The sequence below is a fragment of the Mesoplodon mirus genome (genome assembly GCF_964341445.2).
Source record: "Mesoplodon mirus genome assembly, chromosome: 2".
Taxonomy (NCBI): domain Eukaryota; kingdom Metazoa; phylum Chordata; class Mammalia; order Artiodactyla; family Ziphiidae; genus Mesoplodon; species Mesoplodon mirus.
In genome coordinates this window covers 182,544,763-182,570,665 of record NC_138977.1, presented here as the reverse complement: position 1 = coordinate 182,570,665, position 25,903 = coordinate 182,544,763, and the positions used below count along the sequence as shown (strand labels likewise).

General features: G+C 35.0%; 1 protein-coding gene across 4 annotated transcripts in view; it reads right to left on the bottom strand.

Moving 5' to 3' along the window:
* Positions 1–25,903, bottom strand: part of MAPK8 (mitogen-activated protein kinase 8) — a 109,940-nt gene that overhangs the window by 21,467 nt on the left and 62,570 nt on the right. For 3 of the 4 annotated variants that reach the window (XM_082603898.1, XM_082603897.1, XM_082603899.1), the window contains exons 2-5: positions 22,629–22,799; positions 18,632–18,761; positions 8,336–8,394; positions 8,110–8,248 (exon numbers count right to left, since the gene is read on the bottom strand). In XM_082603898.1, the coding sequence (XP_082460024.1) occupies positions 8,110–8,248; positions 8,336–8,394; positions 18,632–18,761; positions 22,629–22,750 (450 nt within the window). In that variant the 5' untranslated portion in view covers positions 22,751–22,799. The remainder of the gene's footprint in view (positions 1–8,109; positions 8,249–8,335; positions 8,395–18,631; positions 18,762–22,628; positions 22,800–25,903) is intronic. The other variant, XM_082603900.1, reaches the window with a different exon arrangement.

The following is a 25,903-nucleotide window of genomic DNA, read 5'->3' as shown; positions in this document are numbered from 1 at the left end:
TTGGGAGTTAGCTACAACTGTCTGCGTTATAGAAACATATACATGTTGGTGGTGGGTTTGTGTGTAGGTCAAAATCTGACCTTTTAATGAAGAGGTAATCACATCTACAAATTATGCTATATATTGGTCTTCTGTAATTTAATGTTTCCTTTTTTGCTTCTTACTGTTTCTTTTGTTTTCAATCTTCTGTCATTTGATCTATATGTCTGTTTTACCCACCCGCTACCCTCATTAATTTGAAAATTTTCTATTTGGAAGATGTTACTTTACTATAATCAAATTAACATCCATGGTTGCAGATTACTTTCCTGATCCATAGGACAAAGTTAACAAAAACAAAACCCAGAAGTCTAACTCACTTGCCTGTAACAACATAGAGTATGGGATGAGGAAAGTAATGTACTCTCCCATCTAAAGAGATTTCTCTTATGTTGCTTAAAGATAGCATTTACATATAATATTATAGCAGTATATCTGTATAATTGCTTTGTATATTATACAAAGCAATTCAATTAGAATGATAACTAAAGATAAGCCTGAATATCTCAGATACATAATTAGTTTAAAATAGTTAACTTGAGCACAAACTATGTATTTATTTCCTTTTTTGAGTTAGGCTATTTGATACAAGGTAGCATAGAATGAAGATATAATTCCACTGAATTAAATAATTTTTCAAGAAATTCCTTTCAAATTAGATGCAACACTTTCAAAGAATAAGCTAGAATTAAAACTAAAATACAAAAACATAGACCCACACAAAAACTTGTACACAAATGTTCATGTCAGCATTACTCATGATAGACAATGGTAATAATCCCTTAAGTGATAGTCCCTTAAGTGATGAATGTATAAACAAAATGTGGTAGATCCATATAGTGAAATGTTATTTGGCAATAAAAGGAAATTAAATACTGATACCTGATATGTGATACATATGTGGATGAATCTTGAAAACATTATGATAGGTAAGAGAAGCCAGCCACAAAAGACCACATATTACATAATTCTATTTATATGAAATGTCCAGGATAGGCAAATATATGGAGACAGAAAGTAGATTAGTGGTTCTCAGGGCTGAGGTTAAAGGGGTCAGGGAAGAATGGAAATTGAAGGCTAATGGGTACAGGATTTCTTCAAGGGGGACAAATATGTTCTAAAATTAGACTGTGGTCATGGTTATACAACCTTTGAATATAATAAATAACACTGAATTGTACACTTTAAATGGGTAAATTGTATGGTATGTGAATTATATGGCAATAAAGTAGTTAAAAAACAGAGTACAAAAATATAAAGTATTTCAGAATATATAAGAAACACAACACTGGTGAATACTTAATTTTATGTAACTGGTAATAAAAGCAGGATATTTTATATACTGCTTCATTTAAGAACAAAAATAACCTCATATTAATCTATATAAATCAGTGAAATATATCGCCACAAGAATATGATGAAAGGCAGTGATATCAGCAAAAATGGCAAAGAAGCAGATAGCTCCACAGAAGATCAGAATAAACTTTTTCAGAAATGTGAAAATAGTCAAAGGTTTACAACAACCAAGTGAACACAGAATCGAGAAAAAAACAACTTAAAAACAATAGAAAATATTTATGGGTGGTGTTTTTATTAGCCCTTGCCCTACCCATCTCCCTGGCTGGCTGGGTGGGTGGGGGTCCTTGAAGAAAGCAGCCTGCATTCTTAGTACTGGACCCCAGTCCAGGGATAGACAGACAGCATTTCTTGAAACCATTGTAAGCCAAATAAATAACTTACTCTGCCTGGAACGAAACATCAAAGTTGAGGAAAACAAGACACGGCATACCATCAAGCATACCAACAAACACATAATGGGAATCCCAAAAGGAGAGAAGAGAGAAAAACGGGCAGAAAGAATACTTGAAAAAATAATGACTGAAAACGTCCAAATTTAATGAAAGACATGAATCTACAAGTTCAAACTGTTCAATGAACCCCAAAAGGATAAAAAGCAAATAAATCTGCACTGACAATCATTAAACTCAAACCACCAAAAGACATACAATCTTGAGAGCATCAAAAGAGAAGCAACCTGTCAATTACAAGAGATTCTCAATGACATTAACAGATGGTTTCTCAAAAGAAATCATGGAGGCTAAAAGACAGTGAAATGGCACATATAAAGTGCTGAAAGAAAAAAAATGCCAAACAAAAATTCTATATCCAGCAAAAATACCTTTCAAAAGTGAAGGAAAAATTAAGACATTTTGGGATAAATAAAAGCTAAGGGAGTTTGTTCCTAGTATACCTGCCCTACAAGAAATGCGAAAGGGAATCTTTCAGGTGAAAATAAAAGGACACTAGACAGTAACTTGAAGTCATATAAAGAAATAAAGAATACTGGTAAAGGTAATTATGTAGGTAAATACAAAGGTCAGTATTATTGTATTTTGGGTTTTTAACTCCTATTTTTTCCCCAATATGACTTAAAAGACAAATGCATTAAGCAACTATAAATCTACCTTAACAGGAACCCAATATATAAATATGTAATTTGTGGTAACAGCAACATAAATGGGTAAGGACAGGTTGTATAGAAGCAGAGTTTTTGTATACTATTTTTTTTTTTTTTTTTGCTGTACGCGGGCCTCTCACTGCTGTGGCCTCTCCCGTTGTGGAGCACAGGCTCCGGACACACAGGCTCCGCGGCCATGGCTCGCGGGCCCAGCCGCTCCGCGGCATGTGGGATCTTCCGGGATCGGGGCACGAACCCGTGTCCCCTGCATCGGCAGGCGGACTCTCAACCACTGCGCCACCAGGGAAGCCCGAGTTTTTGTATACTATTGATGCTAAGGTGGTAATAATTCAAAACAGGTTGTTATAAGTTGAAGAGGTTAACTGTAACCCCCAAGGTAACTTTTAAGAAAACAACTGAAAAATATACAGAAAAGGAAATGAGAAAAGAATTAAACAGTACACTGTAAAAAAAGCAATTGAACACAAAAAAGGCAGGAATGAAGGAACCGAGGAACAAAAAGATACGACATATAGAAAACAAATAGCACATGGCAGAAGTTAACTTCTTCCTTATCATTAATTACTTTATATGTAGATGGATTAAACTCTCCAACTAAAATCAGAGAATGGTAGAAAGGATAAAAGAAACATGATTCTACTGTAGGCTATGTAAACAAGAGACTCACTTTAGATACAAAGGCATAAACAAGTTGAAAGAATGGAAAAAGATATTTCATGCAAATAGAAACCAAAAGAGAGATGGAACAGCTATACTAGTATCAAACAAAACAGACTGTAAGTCAAAAGTTGTTACAAGAGGCAAAGAAGCAAAGTACATATTGATAAAAGGGTCAATACATCAAGAAGATAAAGCAACTGTAAACATACACATACATAACAACAAAGTCCCAAAACACCTGAATCACAAATTGACATAATTAAAGGGACAAGCAGACAGTTACACAATAATAGTTGAAAACTTCTGTAACTGACTTTCACTAATTGACAAAATAATTAAACAAAAGATCAATAAAGAAATAGAGAATGTGAACAACACTATAAACCAACTAGACGTAACAGAAATATATAGAATACTCCCTCCAAAAATTCAGAATACATTATCTTTCTAAAGTACATGTGGAACATGCTCCAGGATAGATCATATGTTAGGCCACAGAACAAGTCTCAATAAATTTAAAAAGACTGAAATCATACAAAGTATCTTCACTGACCACAATGGAATGAAGCTAGAAATCAAGGAAAAGGAAAACAGGAAAATTCACAAATTTGTAGAAATTAATATTCTTAATCTATGGGTCAAAGAACAATTCACAGGGAAATTAGAAAATACTTTGAGATGAGTGAAAATGAAAACTGAATATACCAAAATTTAGGTAATGCAGAAAAAACAGACCTTGGAGGGCAATTTTATAGCTGTTAACACCTACATTAATTAAAAAAAAGAAGAAACATCTCAAATCAATAACCTAACATTCCACCTTAAGAAACTAGAAAAAGCAAACTAATCCCAAAGCAAGATGATGCCAGGAAATAATAAAGCTTAAAGTAGAGATTAACAAAATAGAGAACAGAAAAATAAAGAAAATCAACAAAACCAAAAACTGGTTCTTTAAAAAGATCAACAAAATAGATAAACCTTTATCTAGACTAAGGAAGAAGAAAGAGAGAAAATACAAATAAATAAATTTATAAATGAAATTAATAATAAATTTTAAAAGTTGGGATATTATCACCAACTTTATAAAACAAAAAGGATTGATAAGAAATACTATGAACAGTTGTATACCAACAAATTAGATAACTCAGATGAAATGGACAACAGATTATTTCCTTCTTAGAGACACACAATATTACCAAAACTGACTCAAGAAACAGAAGAGCTAAACATATCTATAAAAAGTAAAGATAGTAAATCAATAATCAAAATCTTTCAAACAAGAAAAGCTCAGGACCAGACAGCTTTCTGGCAAATTCTACCAATCATTTAAAAAAGAATTAAGATCAATCCTTCTCAAACTCTTCCAAAAAACAGAAGAGGGAGGAACACTTCCTAACTCATTCCAAGGTCAGCATTACCCCGATCCCAAATCCAGACAAAAACATCACAAGAAAAGAAAACCACAGGCTAAGATCACATATGAACACAGGTGCAAACAATTCACAACAAAATGCTAGCAAAAGAATTCCAATAGCATATCAAAAGGATTGCACACTATGACCAAGTGGGACTTACCCAGGAATGCAAGGGTAATCCAATACATAAAAATCAATTAGTATAATATACTACATTAATTGAATCAAGGAAAAAACAAATATATGATCATCTCAAATGATGCAGAAATACATTTGACAAAATCCAATATCTTTTCATGATAAAAACACTTAAACCAGGAATAGAAGGTATGTGTCCTATGTAAAGACACGTGTGGTATTTGCCCTCAGCTACAGGTGATCTCTAGGCCAGTGGAATGTCTGACTGACAGCAGTGTCTTTGTTTGCCTGGGAGTTTCTGTCACAGGACAGTCTAACAACATGATTTATAACTGGGGCTTTGGGACACATGTCAGTTCCAACCTCTGGAGAAACAGGAGAGTAGAGGTATTAGTGTGAACCTTAGGAAGTGCTGGAGACAAAAGTCAGCCAGGCAGGCAGTATGTGACTGAGCAGCAAAAAAAACTTTGGAGTGAACTTTCCTGGCTGGCAATACCCCACACACATTCTCATACTTTGTGGCTGGGAGGAAAAGGACGAATGACTGAAATCTCCATGACTCTCCCACATTCTGCCCTATACATCTCCTCCTTCGGTTGATTCTAATTTGTATCCTTTAGCTGTAATAAAACTTTTAAGTGTAGTGCTTTTTGGAGTTCTGTGAATCTTTCTAGTGAATTACTGAACCTGGGAGTGGCTGTGAGGACCCCAAATTTGCAGCCAGCTAGTCTGAAGTGAGGGTAGTCTTTTGGAGTCTGTACCCTCTAACTGCAAAATGTGATTAACTCCAATGCAGAAGGAAACTTACTCAGACAGGTAAAGAGTGAAACCCCACAGGTAATATAACACTTAATGGTGAAAAATGAACGTCTTTCCCCTAAGATAAACAATAAAACTAGATGCCCACTTTTGTCACTTCTATTCAACATTTTACTGGAAGTTCTAGCCAGAGCAACTAGACAAAAAAAGAAACTTAAGGTACCCAAATTGGAAAGGAAGAAATAAAACTACTGAGCAGATGATGCGATCTTATATATAGCAAACTGTAGGGAAAAAACCCTATTAGAATAAACTGAGCAAAGATGCAGGATATAAGACTAACACACAAAAATCAGTTGTGTTTCTTATACACTAGCAATGAACCATCTGAAAGAGAAATTAAGAAAACAATTCCATTTATAATAGCTTCCAAAAGAATAAAATACCTAGGAAAAGGTTTTAACTAAGGACGTTAATTAAAACTACACTGAAAACTATAAAACATAAAAGAAGACCTGTCATAGACTGCAGACTGCATTGTGTTCTTCCCCACCCAAATGCAAACACTGAAGCCCTAACCCCTAATGTGACTGTATTTGGAGATCAGGCCCTTATGGAGGTAATTAAGGTTAAATGAAGTCATGAGGGTGGGACCCCAATACAAAAGAACTGATGTCCTTATAGAAAAGAAAGAGACACCAGAGCTTGCTCTCTCTTCCTGCATGCACAGAGGAAAGGGCATGTGAGGACACAGCAAGAAGGCAGCTATCTCCAAGCCAGGAAGAGAGAACTCACCAGAAACTGAATTTATTTGCACCTTGGTCCTGGACTTCTAACCTCCAAAACTGTGAGAAAATAAATTTCTGTTTTTTAAGCCAGCCAGGTCTGTGGTATTTTGTTATGGTACCCCAAACAGACTAATACAACCTAAGTAAATGGAAAGACATCCTGTGTTCATGAATCTGAATACTAAACATAGTTAAGATGGCAAAACTACCCAAGCAATGTACAGAGTCAATGAAACCCTTATTAAAATTCCAATGGCCTTTTCTGCAGAAATGGAAAAGCTGATACTCAAATTCATGTGGAATCACAAGGGGCCCTGAATAGTCAAAATGATATTGAGAAAGAATAAAGTTGGTAGACTCATACTTTCCCATTTCAAAATTTACTACAAAGTTACAGTGATCAAAATAATGTGGTACTGATATAAGCACAGACACAAAGACCAATGGAATAGAGAACCAGGAGTCCCAAAATAAAACCATGTCTAAGGCCAACTGAATTTCAATAAGGGTGCCAAGACCATTCAATTAGAAAACAATAGTCTCTTTAATAAATGATGCTGGGATAACTGGATTTCCACAAGTGAAAGAATGAAGTTGGCACCTTATCTCATACTATATACAAAAATTAACTCAAAATGGGTCAAAGACCTAAATGTAAGAGCCAAAACTATAAAACTCTTGATGGAAAACTAAGGGTGAATCTTAATGGCCTCAGATTTCACAATGGAGTCTTACATATGACACTAAAATGACAAGCAACCAAAGAAAAAATAAACTGATTTTCACGAAAAGTAAAAACATCTGCATATCAAAAGAGATCAAGTAAAAACATCTGCATATCAAAAGAGATCAAGGAAGTAAAAAAAACCCAACATACAAATTAGGAGAAAATATTTACAAATTACTTATCTGATAAGGGTCTAGTATTCAGAATATATAAAGAACTCTAATAACTCAACAACAAAGACAAACAACTCAATTAAAAAATGGGCAGAGCTTGAATAGACATTTCTCCCAAGAAGATATATAAACGTCCAACAAACATGAAAAGATGCTCAATGTCATTAGAGAAATGCAAGTCAAAACCACAATAAGATGCCACTTCATACTCACTAGCAAGGCTAGAATGAAAAAGTCATTAAGCATTAGCAAAGATTTGGGGAAGATGGAACTTCCGTGCACCGTTGCTGGGAATGTGAAATGGTGTAGCTACTGTGGAAGACAGTTTGTTCGTTCCTCCGAAACTTAAATATGACCCAACAATTCAACTCCAAGGTAGATACCCCAAAGAACTGAAAACAGGAACTCAAATACCTGTACCTTAATGTTCATACAGCACTATCCACAAAAGCTAAAAGGTGGAAATAACCCAAATGTCCATGAATGGATGAATGGATAAACAAAATGTGGTAAATACATACAACAGAATATTAATCAGTCATAAAAAGGAATGAACTACTGATATATGCTTCAATATGGGTGAACTTGAAAACACTATGCTAAGTTAAAGAAACCAGACACAAAAGGTCATATATTGTATGATTCCACATATATGAAACATCCAGAAGAGGGATATCCATGGACACCACAAAGCAGACTGGTATATGCCAGGGGTTGGGGTGAGAGGGGAGTGGGGAGCTACTGCCTAATGGGTAGGCAGTTTTCTTTTGGGGCAATGAATATATTTTGAAATTTGGTATCAGTAGTGGTTGCACAATGTTGTGAATGCACTAAATATCACTGAATTGTACACTTTAAGATGGTTAATTTTATGTTACATGAATTATACCTCTATGATTAGAAAAAGAATATGATAGTTTTTTCTACTAACCCGATGAATAATTCCAGCAGAGTGAAGGTGCTTGATTCCACACAGCATCTGATAGAGAAGGTAGGACATTCTTTCATGATCTAGTTCCATCTGAATCACTTGACAAAGATTTGCATCCATGAGCTCCATGACTATGTAACTTCACGGGTGAAAAAATATGACAGCTAAAGTATACAGTAACAATCGAAGAACAATGTATTAACAAAATTTTAATTATCACACTTACACATCTTGAAATTCTTCTAGGGATTTCTGTGGTGTGAAAACATTCAAAAGGCCAATTATCTGTGGCAAAAGCAGAGAAATAGGAAAATTAGAAATTCCTTAATAATAGTTTCATTTGGGAACGGCAAATACATGGATTAAAAAAAAGCCACCTTCAGTGTAAAATTTTTCAAGTCTTCTGTTCTAAGCTTAAGCAATCCCTTTTATTTTATATATTAAAACTTGATGGCCAGGGGTTGGGGGCAGGGAGGGAAGCAGAGCACAGAGAATTTTAAGGGCAGTGATAATACCCGGAATGATACTATAATGGTAGATATATGTCATTGTACATTTATCCAAACCCATAGAATGTACAACACCAAGAGTGAATCCTAATGTAAACTATGGACTTTGGGTGATAAGGAGGTGTCAATGTAGGTTCACTGATTATAACAAATGCACCACTCTGGTGGGGGATGTTAATAATGCAGAAAGCTGTGCATGTGCGGGGGCAGGGGGTATATGGGAAATCTCTGTATCTTTCTCTCAATCTTGCTGTGAACCGAAAACTGCTCTAAAAAAAACAGCCTTCACACACACACAATATCAACAGAAGAGCTCCACAAAATCCATTCCATTTATGAACATTCAATTATCAAGAACCTACATTATACAACTCTCTACATAATTTGTAAGCAAATCTTAAATACCTTCTGCCAGCTCTTATCCAACTCAATATTTCTATATAATCTCAGCCCTTTTGCCCCCTGGTTTTTCATAATACTGCACTTTCCCAGTTTTCCTCATTTCCAGTCTATTCCACTAGTTTATCCATAGGCATGCTCTCTTTCCCACTATTTTGTTTTAATCCTCCTCCTTTATCTGTACCCTTTTCCTGGGTGATACTATGTATGTCTTTTTCTCCAAACATCTCTATGTGGATAATTTCTAAATCCTCATTAAAAGTCCTTGCTTAGTTTATGAGTCTCAGATTTTCACAGCTACCTCACATGAGGTCTCACAAAATAATATAAAATTGAACTCATTATCCTTCCAACCCAAACCCCTTACTTTTCCAGTGTCTTTTCTTTTACAATAGAAAGCTGAGAGTGATTTTTGACTTTTTTCAATATTTGTACCATAATAAATATTCAAAAGAATGCCATCCATTCTTTGTTAGTCTGAATTTCAACCTCTTCTTTTCATTTCCTGTGCCACTATTTATGCTGAGGATTCTAACATCTCATCTAGACTGTTCATGCTATAGTAACTTCTAACACTTGGTTCCCTAACAACAGTTTTCTGCCAACCCAGCTACCATTTTACTGCTTATAATATATGGTAATGAAAAGACCTGATCATATTACTTACCTTCTCAAAAACCTAATGCCACCAAAAACAAAGCCAAAACTCCCTTGCAGTACATTCAAAGCCCTCCATAACAGGATATCAACCCACTTCTTCTCTTGCTAAGCCCTCTATTAAACTTGACACTTGAGCAAGAATACTGTTTTCAAAAAACTGTCAAGGCCTTTAAACATACTATTCCCTATGTTGGTCATTTACCTATGAAACTACTAAACAAATCTGCAAGACAGGCCTCTTTTGTAGGGTCTGACAACCCCTAGTCCTTGACAGACCTGAATATTCTACTTTGTTCCCACAATATCTTGTATGTTATTATGGCATTTAACACACCATAGTATAGTCTCCCTTTCACAACAGCCTCTTATTCCCCTTTACAATTCCAGCATTCAGGAAAACACCTCACACATATTTTTGAAATGTCTGTTGACAATTATACTTAGGAATGGGAATGTTTTTCTAGACATAAACCTCATGAGAGCAGAATCCATGTTACTCATTTAAGCATAAAGCTTTGCTTATAGAAGGTATTCAAATATATGTTCAGTGAATAAATTCAGAAAAGTACTTTTCAGATCAGAGAGGGTAAAACAAATTTGTTTAAGACAGAGGAATAAGTATCTAGTTGTTCTAAATGAATTCATGTCTCCTAACCAGATAAACTGTACACTTGGAGACTTGGAGAATTAGTAAAACCATTCTCATTAGTATCTGGGAAATCCCAGAGTAGAAGACAGGTGTTAAAGATGAAAGGCATACAGAGACAGAAAGGACATTAGCAGTTGCTTAGAACTAAGGAATATGGGAGATGGGGGAATGAGAGCTAAAGGAATGGCCTCTCTTTTTGAGGTGATGAAGATGTTCTAGAACTGACTGTGGTGATAGTCACATGTATCAGTGAATATACTAAAAACCACTGAATTAAATGGATTAGTTGTACGGTATGTGAATTGTATCATAAGAAAGCTGTTATATAAAAAAAGATTAAAAGGGACAGTTGTCTTGCTTCTCAAAAAGAGAAATAAAGAAAATTACATCAATCATATACTGGACAAACAAAAGCCAAGGACTGATTAAGTGGGTGGTACATGACTACTTTAAAAGAAGTAAAAATTACTAGGAACACGTAAAGATTCACTGGGAAACTTTATACTTCTGTGAATAAAAACAACAACAGCAACAGTAACAACAAAAAACAGCAGCAGATCAGAGAAATGCAACCAGATATCATATATGAGGATTTCAAAAAGGCATTTTTGAAAATGTCACTAATAACAATATCCTTGTGAATAGGTTGAAGAACTGGGAGATATGGGCAATGTTTATAGTTAGGGATGTAATTTTTGCAGGTTGCTAATGAACTAATCCAACTATTATGAAGGCATCCTGAGCAAAACTGGTAAGTGAAGCCAACAAGTGAAATATCAGAACAAAGAAGAAAGCGATCCCCAACAGTCTAGTGAGAGGAGCCAGATTCCACATATGAAACTGAATAGGGAGATACAGCAAGTACTATACTAAAGAATGGGAAAGACCTGTTAGCTGGTCTATGACAAAGAATAACTTGCTTATTAGATAATGTGAGTCAAATGGTGACCAGATTTCCAAACAGGATTACAATGTCCACAGTTAAGAGATGGCATGCCTCAGCTCCTCTCAGAGGATTCAATCACACATGCAGTACTGTGTACCAAGTGACATATCCAAGTGCATTCAGAGATAAGTGACCAAGTTGAAAAGGAAACTCAAAACCATCTATGAAAAGAGTGGAAAATGCACAATATAAATGTACTTAGTACTACTGAATTGTACATTTAAAAATGGTTAAGATAGTAAGTTTTATTGTTATTGTATTTTACCTCAATTAAAAAAAAAAAAAGAAGAAGGGAATGGGAAAAACCAAAGATGTTTAGACCAATAAAGAGATGATTTGCACAAAAAGGCAAGACATTACAAAAGCACCCATCCATCAGGGAGTGGAAAAATTCCATTACCATTCCTCTTTTCCCTATCTTTATTCACATTCATTCACTGAACAATTCACTGAACAAGTTATGTTTTGAGCACCTATTCCGTGCAAGCACTCTTCTAGGTGCCAAGGGTATTACCTGGATGAATCTGTGCCACCTCCACTAAAGGGTTAATCATGTGAAACAAGCTTTCCATGCCCTCCATTTAGTTGACAGAACCATCTTTCTTTGCAGTCACCCAGGCTCAGGAGGTAGGTGTCACTGGCCGTCTCTCCCCAATGCAAAACCAAGGTAATGCCACCACGACATTGCCACAAAACAGGCTCCAAGGGGTACGAGCAGTTCTATTCCAGGGCAGGAGGCCACCAGCAAAATCTTGACAAGCAACATACTTGGCTCCCATCTAGAACAAGAATGGCTGACGCAACTTCTTCCCGATCACTGACTGACTGTAATCTTTATCTCTAGGCCTTTTTTTTTTCTGGTTAATAAAATAAGTTTATTTATATATACATGGTAGCTGAATTCTGTGGATAAGGAAAAATAAGTCATATATCTCACATATGTATATATAACATATGTATCTCTGATTACATATATTATATATAAATTTTTCTTTTCAAACAGATTTCTTTCTCTATATACACACACACATTGATATTTTAAATGCAATCGCCGACAGAAATATTATGATAAGATTACTTAACATGAGTTTGGCGATTGTCTCTATGCCTCTTTTTAAATACTATTCTTCCTCTTTGGGAGGCTCCCTTCCTTCAATAACCCAATTTTTACCCCATCTTTAACAAACAGTCTAGGTCCACCCTTCCCCAAAGCTGTCCCATTTCATTCAAGCTCACAACAATCTTCTTTCTCCTTAAATCTCAACACTTATTTTCCATCTGCCATAATTTTTTTTGAATTTTATTTAATTTTTTTATACAGCAGGTTCTTATTAGTTATCCATTTTATACATAATAGTGTATACATGTCAATCCCAATCTCCCAATTCATCACACCCACCCCGCCACTTTCCCCCCTTGGTGTCCATGCGTTTGTTCTCTACATCTGTGTCTCTATTTCTGCCATGCAAACTGGTTCATCTGTACCGTTTTTCTAGGTTCCACATATATGCGTTAATATACGATATTTGGTTTTCTCTTTCTGACTTACTTCACTCTGTATGACAGTCTCTAGAGCCAACCACGTCTCTACAAATGACCCAATTTCGTTCCCTTTTATGGCTGAGTAATATTCCATTGTATATATGTACCATATCTTCTTTATCCATTCCTCTGTAAATGGACGTTTAGGTTGCTTCCATGACCTGGCTATTGTAAATAGTGCTGCAATGAACTTTGGGGTGCATGTGTCTTTTTGAATTATGGTTTTCTCTGGCTATATGCCCAGTAGTGGGATTACTGGGTCATATGGTAATTCTACTTTTAGTTTTTTAAGGAACCTCCATACTGTTCTCCATAGTGGCTGTATAAATTTACATTCCCACCAACAGTGCAAGAGGGTTCCCTTTTCCCCACATTTGTTGTTTGTAGATTTTCTGATGTGAGGTGATACCTCATTGTAGTTTTGATTTGCATTTCTCTAGTAATTAGTGATGTTGAGCAGCTTTTCATGTGCTTCTTGGCCATCTGTATGTCTTCTTTGGAGAAATCTCTATTTAGGTCTTCAGCCCATTTTTTGATTGGGTTGTTTGTTTTTTTAATATTGAGCTGCATGAGCTGTTTATACTTTGTCCGTTAATTTGTTTGCAAATATTTTCTCACATTCTGAGGGCTGTCTTTTCATCTTGTTTGTAGTTTCCTTTGCTTTGCAAAAGTTTTTAAGTTTCATTAGGTCCCATTTCTTTTTGTTTTTATTTCTAGGTGGTGGATCAAAAATGATCTTGCTGTGATTTATGTCAAAAAGTGTTCTTCCTATGTTTTCCTCTAAGAGTTTTATAGTGTCCAGTCTTACATTTAGGTCTCTAATCCATTCTGAGTTTATTTTTGTGTATGGTGTTAGGGAGTGTTCTAATTTCATTCTTTTACAGGTAGCTGTCCAGTTTTCCCAGCACCACTTATTGAAGAGACTGTCTTTTCTCCATTGTATATCCTTGTCTCCTTTGTCATAGATTAGTTGACCATAGGTGTGTGGGTTTATCTCTGGGCTTTCTATCCTGTTCCATTGATCTATATTTCTGTTTTTGTGCCAGTACCACATTGTCTTGATTACTGTAGCTTTGTAGTATAGTCTGAAGTCAGGGAGTCTGATTCCTCCAGCTTCATTTTTTTTCCCCTCAAGACTGCTTTGGCTGTTCAGAGTCTTTTGTGTCTCCATACAAATTTTAAGATTTTTTGTTCTAGTTCTGTAAAAAATGCCATCTGTAATTTGATAGGGATTGCACTGAATCTGTAGATTGCTTTGGGTAGTATAGTCATTTTCACAATACTGATTCCTCCAATCCAAGAACAGGGTGTATCTCTCCATCTGTTTGTATCATCTTTAATTTCTTTCATCAGTGTCTTACAGTTTTCTGCACAAAGGTTTTGTGTCTCCTTAGGTAGGTTTATTCCTAGGTATTTTATTCTTTTTGTTGTAATGGTAAATGGGAGTGTTTCCTCAATTTCTCTTTCAGATTTTATATCATTAGTGTATAGGAATGCAAGAGATTTCTGTGCATTAATTTTGTATCCTGCTACTCTACCAGATTCACTGATTAGCTCTAGTAGTTTTCTGGTGGCATCTTTAGGATTATCTATGTATAGTATCATGTCATCTGCAAACAGTGACAGTTTTACTTCTTCTGTTCCAATTTGTATTCCTTTTATTTCTTTTTCTTCTCTGATTGCCGTGGCTAGGACTTCCAAAACCATGGTGAATAACAGAGGTGAGAGTGGACATCCTTGTCTTGTTCCTGATGTTAGAGGAAATACTTTGTTTTTCACCATTGAGAATGATGTTTGCTGTGGGTTTGTAATATATGGCCTTTATTATGGTGAGGAAGGTTCCCTCTATGCCCATGTTTTGGAGAGTTTTCATCATAAATGGGTATTGAAGTTTGTCAAAAGCTTTTTCTGCATCTATTGAGATGATCATATGGTTTTTATTCTTCAATTTGTTAATATGGTGTATCACATTGATTGATTTGCATATATTGAAGAATCCTTGCATCCCTGGGATAAATCCCACTTGATCATGGTATATGATCCTTTTAATATGTTGTTGTAGTCTGTTTGCTAGTATTCTGCTGAGGATTTTTGCATCTATAATCATCAGTGATATTGGTCTGTAATTTTCTTTTTTTGTAGTATCTTTGTCTGGTTTTGGTATCAGGGTGATGGTGGCCTCATAGAATGAGTCTGCGAGTGTTCCTTCCTCTGCAATTGTTTGGAAGAGTTTGAGAAGGATGGGTATTAACTCTTCCCTAAATCTTTGATAGTATTCTCCTGTGAAGTCATCTGGTCCTGGACTTTTGTCTGTTGGAAGATTTTAATCACAGTTTCAATTTCATTACTTGTGACTGGTCTGTTCATATTTTCTATTTCTTCCTGGATCACTCTTGGCAGGTTGTGCATTTCTAAGAATTTGACCATTTCTTCCAGGTTGTCCATTTTATTGGCATAGAGTTGCCTGTAGTAGTCTCTTAGGATGCTTTGTATTTCTGTGGTGTCTACTGTAACTTCTCCTTTTTCATTTCTAATTTTATTGAGTCCTCTCCCTCTTTTTCTTGATGAGTTTGGCTCATGTTTTATCAATTTTGTTTATCTTCTCAAGGAACTAGCTTTTAGTTTTATTGATCTTTGCTATTGTTTTCTTTGTTTCTATTTATTTCTGCTCTGATATTTATGATTTCTTTACTTCTACTAACTTTGGGTTTTGTTTGTTCTTCTTTATCTAGCTCCTTTAGGTGTAAGGTTAGATTGTTTATTTGAGATTTTTCTTGTTCCTTGAGGTAGGCTTGTATTACTATAAACTTCCCTCTTAGAACTGCTTTTGCTGCATCCCATAGGTTTTGGATCGTCGTGTTTTTGTTGTCATTTGTCGTTAGGTATTTTTTGATTTCCTCTTTGATTCCTTCAGTGATCTCTTGGTTATTTAGTAACGTATTTGTTTAGCCTCCATGTGTCTGTGTTCTTTACGTTTTTTTCCCTGTAACTGATTTCTAATCTCATAGCGTTGTGGTCAGAAAAGATGCTTGATATGATTTCAATTTTCTTAAATTTACTGAGGCTTGATTTGTGACCCAGTATGTGATCTATCCTGGAGAATGTTCCGTGGGCACTTAAAAGAAAGTGTAATCTGCTGCTATTGGATGGAATGTCCTAAAATATTAATTAAATCTGTCTGGTCTATTGTGTCATTTAAAGTTTGTGTTTCCTTATTAATTTTCTGTCTGGATGATCTGTCCATTGGTGTAAGTGAGGTGTTTAAGTCCCCCACTATTACTGTGTTCCTGTCGATTTCCTCTTTTATAGCTGTTAGCAATTGCCTAACGTATTGAGGTGCTCCTATGTTGGGTGCATATATATTTATAATTGTTATATCTTCTTCTTGGATTGACCCCTTGTTCATTACGTAGTGTCCTTCCTTGTCTCTTGTAACATTCTTTATTTTAAAGTCTATTTTATCTGATATGAGTATTGCTACTCCAGCTTTCTTTTGATTTCAATTGCATGGAATATCTTTTTCCATCCCTTCACTTTCAGTCTGTATGTGTCCCTAGGTCTGAAGTGGGTCTCCTGTAGACAGCATATATATGGGTCTTGTTTTTGTATCCATTCAGCAAGCCTGTGTCTTTTGGTTGGAGTATTTAATCCATTCACGTTTAAGGTAATTATCGATATGTATGTTCCTATTACCATTTTCTTAATTGTTATGGGTTTGTTTTTGTAGGTCCTTTTCTTCTCTGTGTTTCCCACTTAGAGAAGTTCCTTTAGCATTTGTTGTAGAGCTGGTTTGGTGATGCTGAATTCTCTTAGCTTTTGCTTGTCTGTAAAGCTTTTGATTTCTCCGTTGAATCTGAATGAGATCCTTGCTGGGTAGAGTAATCTTGGTTGTAGGTTCTTCTCTTTCATCATTTTAAATATATCATGCCACTCCCTTCTGGCTTGTAGAGTTTCTGCTGAGAAATCAGCTGTTAACCTTATGGGAGTTCCCTTGTATGTTATATGTCGTTTTTCCCTTGTTGCTTTCAATAATTTTTCTTTCTCTTTAATTTTCGTCAGTTTGATTACTACGTGCCTCGGCATGTTTCTCCTTGGGTTTATCCTGCCTGGGACTCTCTGTGCTTCCTGGACTTGGGTGGCTATTTCCTTTCCCGTGTTAGGGAAGTTTTCAACTATAATCTCTTCAAATATTTCCTCGGGTCCTTTCTCTCTCTCTTCTCGTTCTGGGACCCTTATAATGAGAATGTTGTTGCATTTAATATTGTCCCAGAGGTCTCTTAAGCTGTCTTCCTTTCTTTTCATTCTTTTTTCTTTATTCTGTTCCGTGGCAGTGAATCCACCATTCTGTCTTCCAGGTCACTTATACATTCTTCTGCCTCAGTTATTCTGCTATTGATTCCTTCTAGTCTATTTTTCATTTCAGTTATTGTCTTGTTCATCTCTGTTTCTTTGTTCTTTAATTCTTCTAGGTGTTTGTTAAACATGTCTTGCATCTTCTCGATCTTTGCCTCCATTCTTTTTCTGAGGTCCTGGGTCACCTTCACTATCATTATTCTGAATTCTTTTTCTGGAAGGTTGCCTATCTCCACTTCATTTAGTGGGTTTTCTGGGGTTTTATCTTGTTCCTTCATCTGGTAAAAAGTCCTCTTCCTTTTCATTTTGTCTATCTTTCTGTGAATGTGGTTCTCCTTCCCCAGGCTGCAGAACTGTAGTTCTTCTTGCTTCTGCTGTCTGTCCTCTGGTGGATGAGGCTATCTAAGAGGCTTGTGCAAGTTTCCTGATTGGAGGGACTGGTGGTGGGTAGAGCTGGGTGTTGCTCTGGTGGGCAGAGCTTAGTAAAACTTTAATCCGCTTGTCTGCTGACGGGTAGGTAGGGCTGCGTTCCATCTGCCATAATTTGACAATTAAACTTTTACTGCTTTATCGCATCTGATATTTAACTCTTTATGTATTTATTTTGTCTTCAAAATAACACTGTAAGCTCCCTCAAAAAGGAGTCTAGTCCTCAATTTCCATAAATTTTTTCCCTTGGGGCTAATCTACTAACTCCAGTACACAGAGGCTTGCACATAGCTAGCTCTCAAAATGTGGTAAATTATGTTTTCTGCAATCAGAAAGTATTGAGCTCTTTATAAACTCCATTGGACAAACACCACAATACATCTCCAGTCAGATGCTTTGGGTTTAGTACTTCATAAAACTGTCCCTTATACAATTTACTCCTAGTTTATTTCCTCTCATTTTGGAGAAATCATTCCATTAAAATAATCATAAAAGTATCAGTATGCTTAATTTAAGTTTTTAAAAGTGTAAAGGAGTGAAAGTCGTATGTTTAAGTCTTTATAATCATTAGAAAATAGAATTAGGAATGTTTTACTAATTCCATTTAAATATTTTTTAAAGTTTCTGGTAAACTGCTTTATCCAATATTATTAAATAAAGTTCCAATGTCAAAGAATAATGGGAACAATTTCATCTCTGTGCTCAGGCTCCAGTTTTCCAAAATGTCAGCTTAATAGAAAACAAAAAGCAGAAGATGAGATCAAGCCTAAATAAAGTTCTAAAACATCTACCTCTTTAAAACTCCTTGTGCAAATTAAATGTCAGAAAGTTACACAATCTCAATTTCATAAGCTATCTTTCTTCTAATATAATTTAATAAAGTTGAGAAAAATTTATATATCCCTTTAAGCAATGCTTCAATCCAAAAGAACAATTTAAAGCACCTACTATTTTAAAAGATTTTTATATTCATGCATTCATGAACAAATCTTTATTTCATTTATACTTAAGAAATTTTCTAAAATGTTCACTTACATTTTTGTGATTTACACATTTCATAAGAACTAGCTCTCTGTAAGCACGCTTAGCATGAGTTTGATTCTGAAATGGCCGGCTTAGCTTCTTGATTGCAACATTTCTTTCAAGAATGGCATCATAAGCTGCACTGTAATAAGAAATTCAAAAACAAAAAACTTAAAAATCTGCAAAACTGAATTTATGAAACATTCATGTAGATTCCTCACTTTCTCCAAAGATAAATGCATTTGAACCAATTTCCAGCCCTTGATGCTCAACATGTCTCTTCTATACCTATTAGAGCATATTCCAACAGTGTACAGCATTGTTAACTGTTTCTTAAAATGCTAATGGATTAAAAGTGAAAATGGACTGTGAAGAAAGAGACTGCTTGTTCACTGGGTGTCATCCAAGATCCACCTAGCATACAATGGGCACTCAATGCACAAATGTCTAATGAGTATTCAGGTCCAATAGATAGCTTAGAGCCCAAATGAATCCCTCACCCCAAATCTACACCAAGGAAAGACAGGATAAAGAGTACATGTGGTCATAAATTCTACTCAAAACATTTGCTGAAGAATTCTACATAAGTACATCACTTCCTCTTTAGATACAACAAAATGAATACAGAAGAGGAAAGTGCATATAGAGGCATCTATATGAAAGATTATTTTATAAAAAGTGAACACTTAAAATTTGTTTTGGAGGAGAAATTAAAAATCAAGGTATTTATAAATATAAATGCCAGATTTCAGGACATCAGAAGCTGCTTCATAACTATTAATGAAACATCTATAATTCTAGGAAATATAACACTATACTCATTAACTCTTCACATCTTCCTCTACCATGTGACTCTGACCAAATGGCACATTTTGCAAATGACAGGTCAAAGAAAGTATAGCACAAGGTAAAGTGTCTTAAAATTATAGAATATTATGATTAAAATAGGCTTTTAAAAATCATTTGGATTAATCACTGCCTGATATAGGGCCAGAGAAGTTAAGTAATTTGTCCAAGGTCAGCCAGAAAGTTAAAAGCAAAGCTGAAACGAGAAGACTAAGACATGAGGTCGTGCTTTTCATACTGGACCGCCTAACATACTATAAAAGATGAGTTCTGTTTATATAATATTTGGAAAGTCAGCACACTACTGATTAAAATTATTCTCTCACCTAACTGGAAATCTGAGTTTGTTCTTACTAATCTTACTATATCAAATATAGTGAAGAAATTATGTATTAAGAAGTTGGTACTATATAAAAGGACACATCTATACATTCTATATATACCATTAACTATTGCCTATATACATATATATACATACACACCAAAACATACATATTATAATCTTTACTTAGAAAATGCTGTTATTTACAGATATGTTCTTCCCAAATTAAAAAAAAAGGCAAAACAAAAAACATTAGGGGTCACATAAAATGATTAAAAGTTTTGACTGTTTCAGATATTTTATTTTTAACCATTAAATTAATTCCTATTAATTTTTTATCTGCTATATCAAACTCTAAAAATACAAAAATTCAAGTATTTGATTGAACTATTTTTATCCAAGGAAATTAGATTTCTAATTATTGATTCTTTTAATTAATTAATTAATTAATTTTTGGCTGCATTGTGTGTTCGTTCATTGTGGTGCGCGGGCTTCTCACTGCGGTGGCTTCTCTTGCTGCGGAACACAGGCTCTAAGCACACGGGCTTCAGTAGCTGTGGCTCAAAGGCTCTAGAGCGCAGGCTCATTAGTTGTGGCTCACGGGCTTAGTTGCTCCGCGGCATGTGGGATCTTCCCAGACCAGGGCTCGAACCCATGTCTCCTGCACTGGCAGACAGATTCTTAACCACTGCGCCACCAGGGAAGCCCATAAGTATTGATTCTTTTTTTTTTTTTTTGCGGTACGCGGGCCTCTCACTGCTGTGGCCTCTCCCCGTTGCGGAGCACAGGCTCCGGACACGCAGGCTCAACAGCCACAGCTCACGGGCCCAGCCGCTCCGCGGCATGTGGGATCTTCCCAGACCGGGGCACGAACCCATGTCCCCTGCATCGGCAGGTGGACTCTCAACCACTGCGCCACCAGGGAAGCCCTACTGATTCTTAAATGTGCACAAATTAGAAACACCTGGGGACTCAGAGGCCCCAATCCAGACCCAATGAATCTTACCATCTATAACTGGGGCCCAAAATAATGCCTTTAAAAAAAAAAATTAAGTTCTTCTGTTGATTCTGACAGTAGTACAACAGTGAGTTTTAAAAACTTTTTTATTATTTGTCTATTTCATAGTAATATTTTGTGAAGGAATAAGCAAAAATTTGAAGGCTTTTATTCCTTAGGACAGGGGCTGGTTACCTTCCAAAGCAATTAAAAAAGAAAATTCTGGTACACAAATTTCAAAAAGCACTTGTCTGAGGATAAGTGAAGGTACGGGAACATAATATATTTTTAAAATACTATTAAGTATTTTATAAATAATATATTCCTCACAACAACCCTGTATACTAGGTGGGAAAACAGGCTTTAGAAGAGTTAATTTGCCATGTGAGTCACAAAGTTAATAAATCAGAGAGTTAGAATCTGAACCAAGAGGTCGCTTTCAGAATTCTTACCATATTGATATTACCACATCATTTTCTTTAAATTTAATTTGTGGATGGTTAAATGTGATCAGTTAAAATGACAACCAATCAGCAAATAATGCTTTATAAAATGACCCAGCTTCTGTAATTTGTGATAGTATAAATTACTTTAATAATACAGAAAAGAGAATAAATGCTACAGTCCCCATTACACAAATTTGTTTGATTCCAGTATTTTACCATTATTCCTCTGAACTTTTTTAAAAGAAATACATTATTATAGGTAAAGCCCCCTTTCTTCTCTCTATTCTCAGAGGTAAGTACTATCCTGAGTTTGGTGTTTATGAAGGTTTTTATACTTTTGCATACATAAATATGTGGTATTGTTTTGCATACTTTAAACTACATATATATATACAGTATAATAATGTATGTATATTCTACATCTTGCTTTTAAACTCCACGTTACATTTCTGATTATCCTTGTTGATACATATAAGCTCCAGTTCATTTTAAATGTTGTAGAGTATTTCACTGTATGATTATATTTTATTCTCCTACTGATAGATTTGATGCTATTACCAATTTTTGCTATTTTAAATGGTACTGCAAAGAACAGCCCTACATATGTCTCTTTCTGTACATATGCAAGAGCTGTATGCAAAAGTTTTTCTAGAACCTGGGAGAACTGCAGGGTTGTAAACACTTAGGATTTTTTAATAGATTCCAAAATAAATCTGGTTCAAGAAGAGGTAATAAAGATATAATTACACTTAAGTGAGGCTTAGAATTCCCAACAACACTAGCTTATTATGCTAACTTAGTAACCTAAAATTATTAAAAGAACTGTCCCGAAGAGTGTTTTGATTTTCAGTTTATAAGGAATTATGCTGATCTATAAAGCCTAGGCCTTTTGTAAAAATTAGCTTGTAGATCAATTTTAAAGATACATAGGAGTTTTGAAACACATACAGTGACATATTAGCTGACTTTATTCCCCAGTGTAAAATAATATTTATCATATTCCAGAATTTCATTACAGTGTAAAAGTGATGATTAAGTGAAGCTTATTAAACAGTTAGCTACGGGAATAAATGTATACATGGAATTAACAAGCATGCCACTTATTCTTTCCTGATACACATATCTGTCTTTACATGGCTTATGACCAAGTATTTAATCATAATTTATACTTAAAGATGACAGAGTTGATTTATAAAATTATAATTTATGAATAATAAAAAAGCCATTAATCTCAGAACAAAACAACTTACCGTGTTATAGCTTTAATTTAAATTTTATAGTTTTAATTTTTTGAGGCAAGCTAAATATTTACCAAGGAATATTTACCAAGGACTTTATGAGAGAAGAAAACAGAGCAGTTAATGATTCTTTGCCTAATTGTTGGAAGTAAAAACTTACCATACTATTCCTTGGGCTCCTGAACCTATAGGTTTTAAATTCTGATACCGTTTCAGGACTGTGAATGTAGAATCTCCAATCTCTACACTATAAAAATTGCTGTCACGCTTGCTTCTGCTCATGGTGGCAAGCAATTAATTTAATGGCTTCATCCAAAAATTCACCAAGAAGCTGCAAAATGGAACAAAATGTGATGTTAACAAAATGAATTTGCTTAATCTTAAAATTCAAGTCATCACTCTATTCACAGATTGCTAGATCATGTTAAAAGAGCTGCTTCATTAAAAAACACAGTTAGAAAGAAAAAATTACCACAGAGCCTGGTTAGCATCTGTTATACTTAAGAAACAACCAACAGTTTAAAAAAGAAAAACAAAAAGCAAATAATTATAACTGTTTTTAAGGTCACTGCCAGTTTAAAAGTTTAAACTAGTCCTTTTTATGTGTTTATTATAGTGTTGAAACCTTAATTTTTGTAACTGATAAACTTTCATTCAAAAATAATTCACAATCTCACTGAGTGTTCATGGAAGGAACAACAAATTGACAGGCTAGTAAGCTGGTTATCACATATCACTGCTACAGAAAAAACTAACAAACGCAGAGCAGCACCTTGCTGTCATTATAACAGAGCCCCTGATCCCCAATAGCAACATCTGGGTGTAATGCATAAGCTGAGGTTGTAATGGTTGAAAGAAAAGAATCACGGTAGAAAATATAAGATTAAAAAAAAGATATAAGGTAAAGTTATTTTAAAAATAAGAAACTATATGAGAAGCATTTAGTATATTAGGATATGAAACAAAACAATGCTGTTCTGAACTGTTTGGGTCATCTAAAGCATAACCTAAGTTCTCACCACAGTTTTTTACAATTTGTCTGATTAAAAGCCAAAGCAGTCTTTTCCTACCCGTTTGAGTACTGCTTACTGACAAATCTTATTAACCATCCTTACTAGACAAAACTGGCCTATTCTAAAATGCATGCAAGGGACTTCCCTGGCGGTCCAATAGTTGAGACTCCATACTTCCAATGCAGGGTGTGGAGGTTCAATCCCTGGTCGGGGAACTAGGATCCCACATGCAGCACAACGTGGCCAAAAAATAAAATAAAATAAAGTGAGCCTTAAAATGCATGCAAGACAGCTCCAACCTACTCTCCATATCCCGCAATAAACTGAGAAACCAGTTAGGTCTAAAGAGTTACTATTTTTGTGTGTGTGGCTGTAAGACAATGCTAACAACGACAACAAAAACAAACACACAAGAAGTTCTGATAAGACTCAGAATGCAAAGACTTAATTCAACATATATTAAGTGCATACCATGTGCCAGGCACTGTGCTGTGTCCTGGGGCCAGATCATGTGGAGGCTCATGAACTGGATTCTAATTGCTGAACTCTTTTTTTTTTCTTTTTTTAAAGCAGGTGGATGAGTTTATTCTGTGCACACACACGCAGACCTAAGTAATCATATCCACATAATAGCTGAATTCTTAGAGTAGGATAGAAGCCACTGGAAAGTGCAGAGTAAGAGAGTGCCTTGACTATATCCCTAGCTGCTACTTGGAGATTATACTGCAAGAGAGGGAGCAAGAGCTGGAAGAGGAAAACCAGTGGGCTACTGAACTAAGCCAAATGAAAGAAATAAAATTAAAAAGAAGTTTTAGGTTAGGTGGAGTTAAAAATAAACAAAAACTAAACAAAAAGTTTAAACAGTGTAGGCTTTAGAAGAAATAAACTGGAAGCAATTGTGAAGGTAGAGAAATGATTTAGATAAATTAAAGAAAGGCCCAGAGAAACATTTCCAAAATCAATAACAAAACTAGTCATGTAATATTCCAGAGAAGACTGTCTGAAACCACAAGTCTCATTAACTCTGCCTAAGTTAACAGACCATAGGCTTGTCAATTTCTACAAAAAAGCCTGTGGAGATAGTGACTGGAACTGTACTGACTAATAAACATCAATTTGGGGAGAACTGACATTATAACAATTTCGAGTTTTCTGATCCATGAATATGATATGCATTTCCATTTATTTGGTTCTCCTTTAAGTTCCCTCAGCAATGTTTTATAGTTTCCAATACACAGGTCTTGCAAAATTCTGTTCAACTTCTCCATAGTATTATTGACATTTAGATGCTACTGTGAATGTTTTTACGTTAATTTATTTTTATTTTAATTTCAGTTGTTCACTGCTAGCACAAAGAAATACAATTAATTCTTTTGTATAATAACTTTGTACTAAGCTCGCTTATTAGTCTTAGTAGCCTTTTTTGTGGATTCTTTGAGATTTTCTACACACACAAGCAGTTTCATTTCTTCATTTCCAATTTGGATGGCTTTGAATTCCTTTTCTTGTCTCACTGCACTGACTGTAATTCCCATACAATCCTGAACAGAAGTGGTAAGAGCAAGCATCATTCCCTCATTCCCGACCTTAGGGGAAAAGCATTTAGTCTTTCACCACTAAGTGTGATGTAAATTACAGGATTTTACTTGACACCCTTTAACAGGCAGAAAAAGTTCCCTTCAAGTCCTAGTTTACCGAGAGTTTTTTTTTATCACTGAAGAGCATTAAATTTTGTCAAGTGATTTTTCTGAATCTATTCAGATAATCATATGGTTTTTCTTTCTTAGTAGGTTCATATGGTGAATTACACTGATTGATTTTCAAACGTTAAACCAAACTTGTATTCCTGTAATGACTCTTACTTGGTAAAAAGTATTATCCTTTTTTTTTTTTAATACTATTGATTCAGTTGGCTAAAATTTCATTAAAGGTTTTTCCATCTATTTTTGTGGGGGCTATTTGGTCTGCAGTTTTCTTTCATGCTAAGGGTAAATGCTGACCTCATAAAATGAGTTGGGAAGTATTCCCTCCTTTTATTTTCTGAGAGACTTTGTGTAGAACTGATATTATTTCATCTTGAATGTTTGATAGAATGGCTCAGTGAACATTCTAGGACAAGAGATTTTTTGAAGGAAGATTTTAACTGCAAATTTATTTTTTAAAAATATATAGGGCTGCTCAGGTTATCTATTTCTTCTTAAATGAGCTTTTGGTAGTTTGTGTTTTTAAAGGCATTTGCTCATTTCATCTAAATTGTTGAATTTAATGTCTATAGGATCTGTAGACACGTGTCCTCTTTCATTCCTGCTATTGTAATCTGCATCCTCTCTCTTTTTTTCCTGATTAGTCTGGCTAGAATTTTATCACTATTATTGATCTTTTTAAAAAGCCAAATTTTAGTTTCTGTTTTTCTTTATTGTTT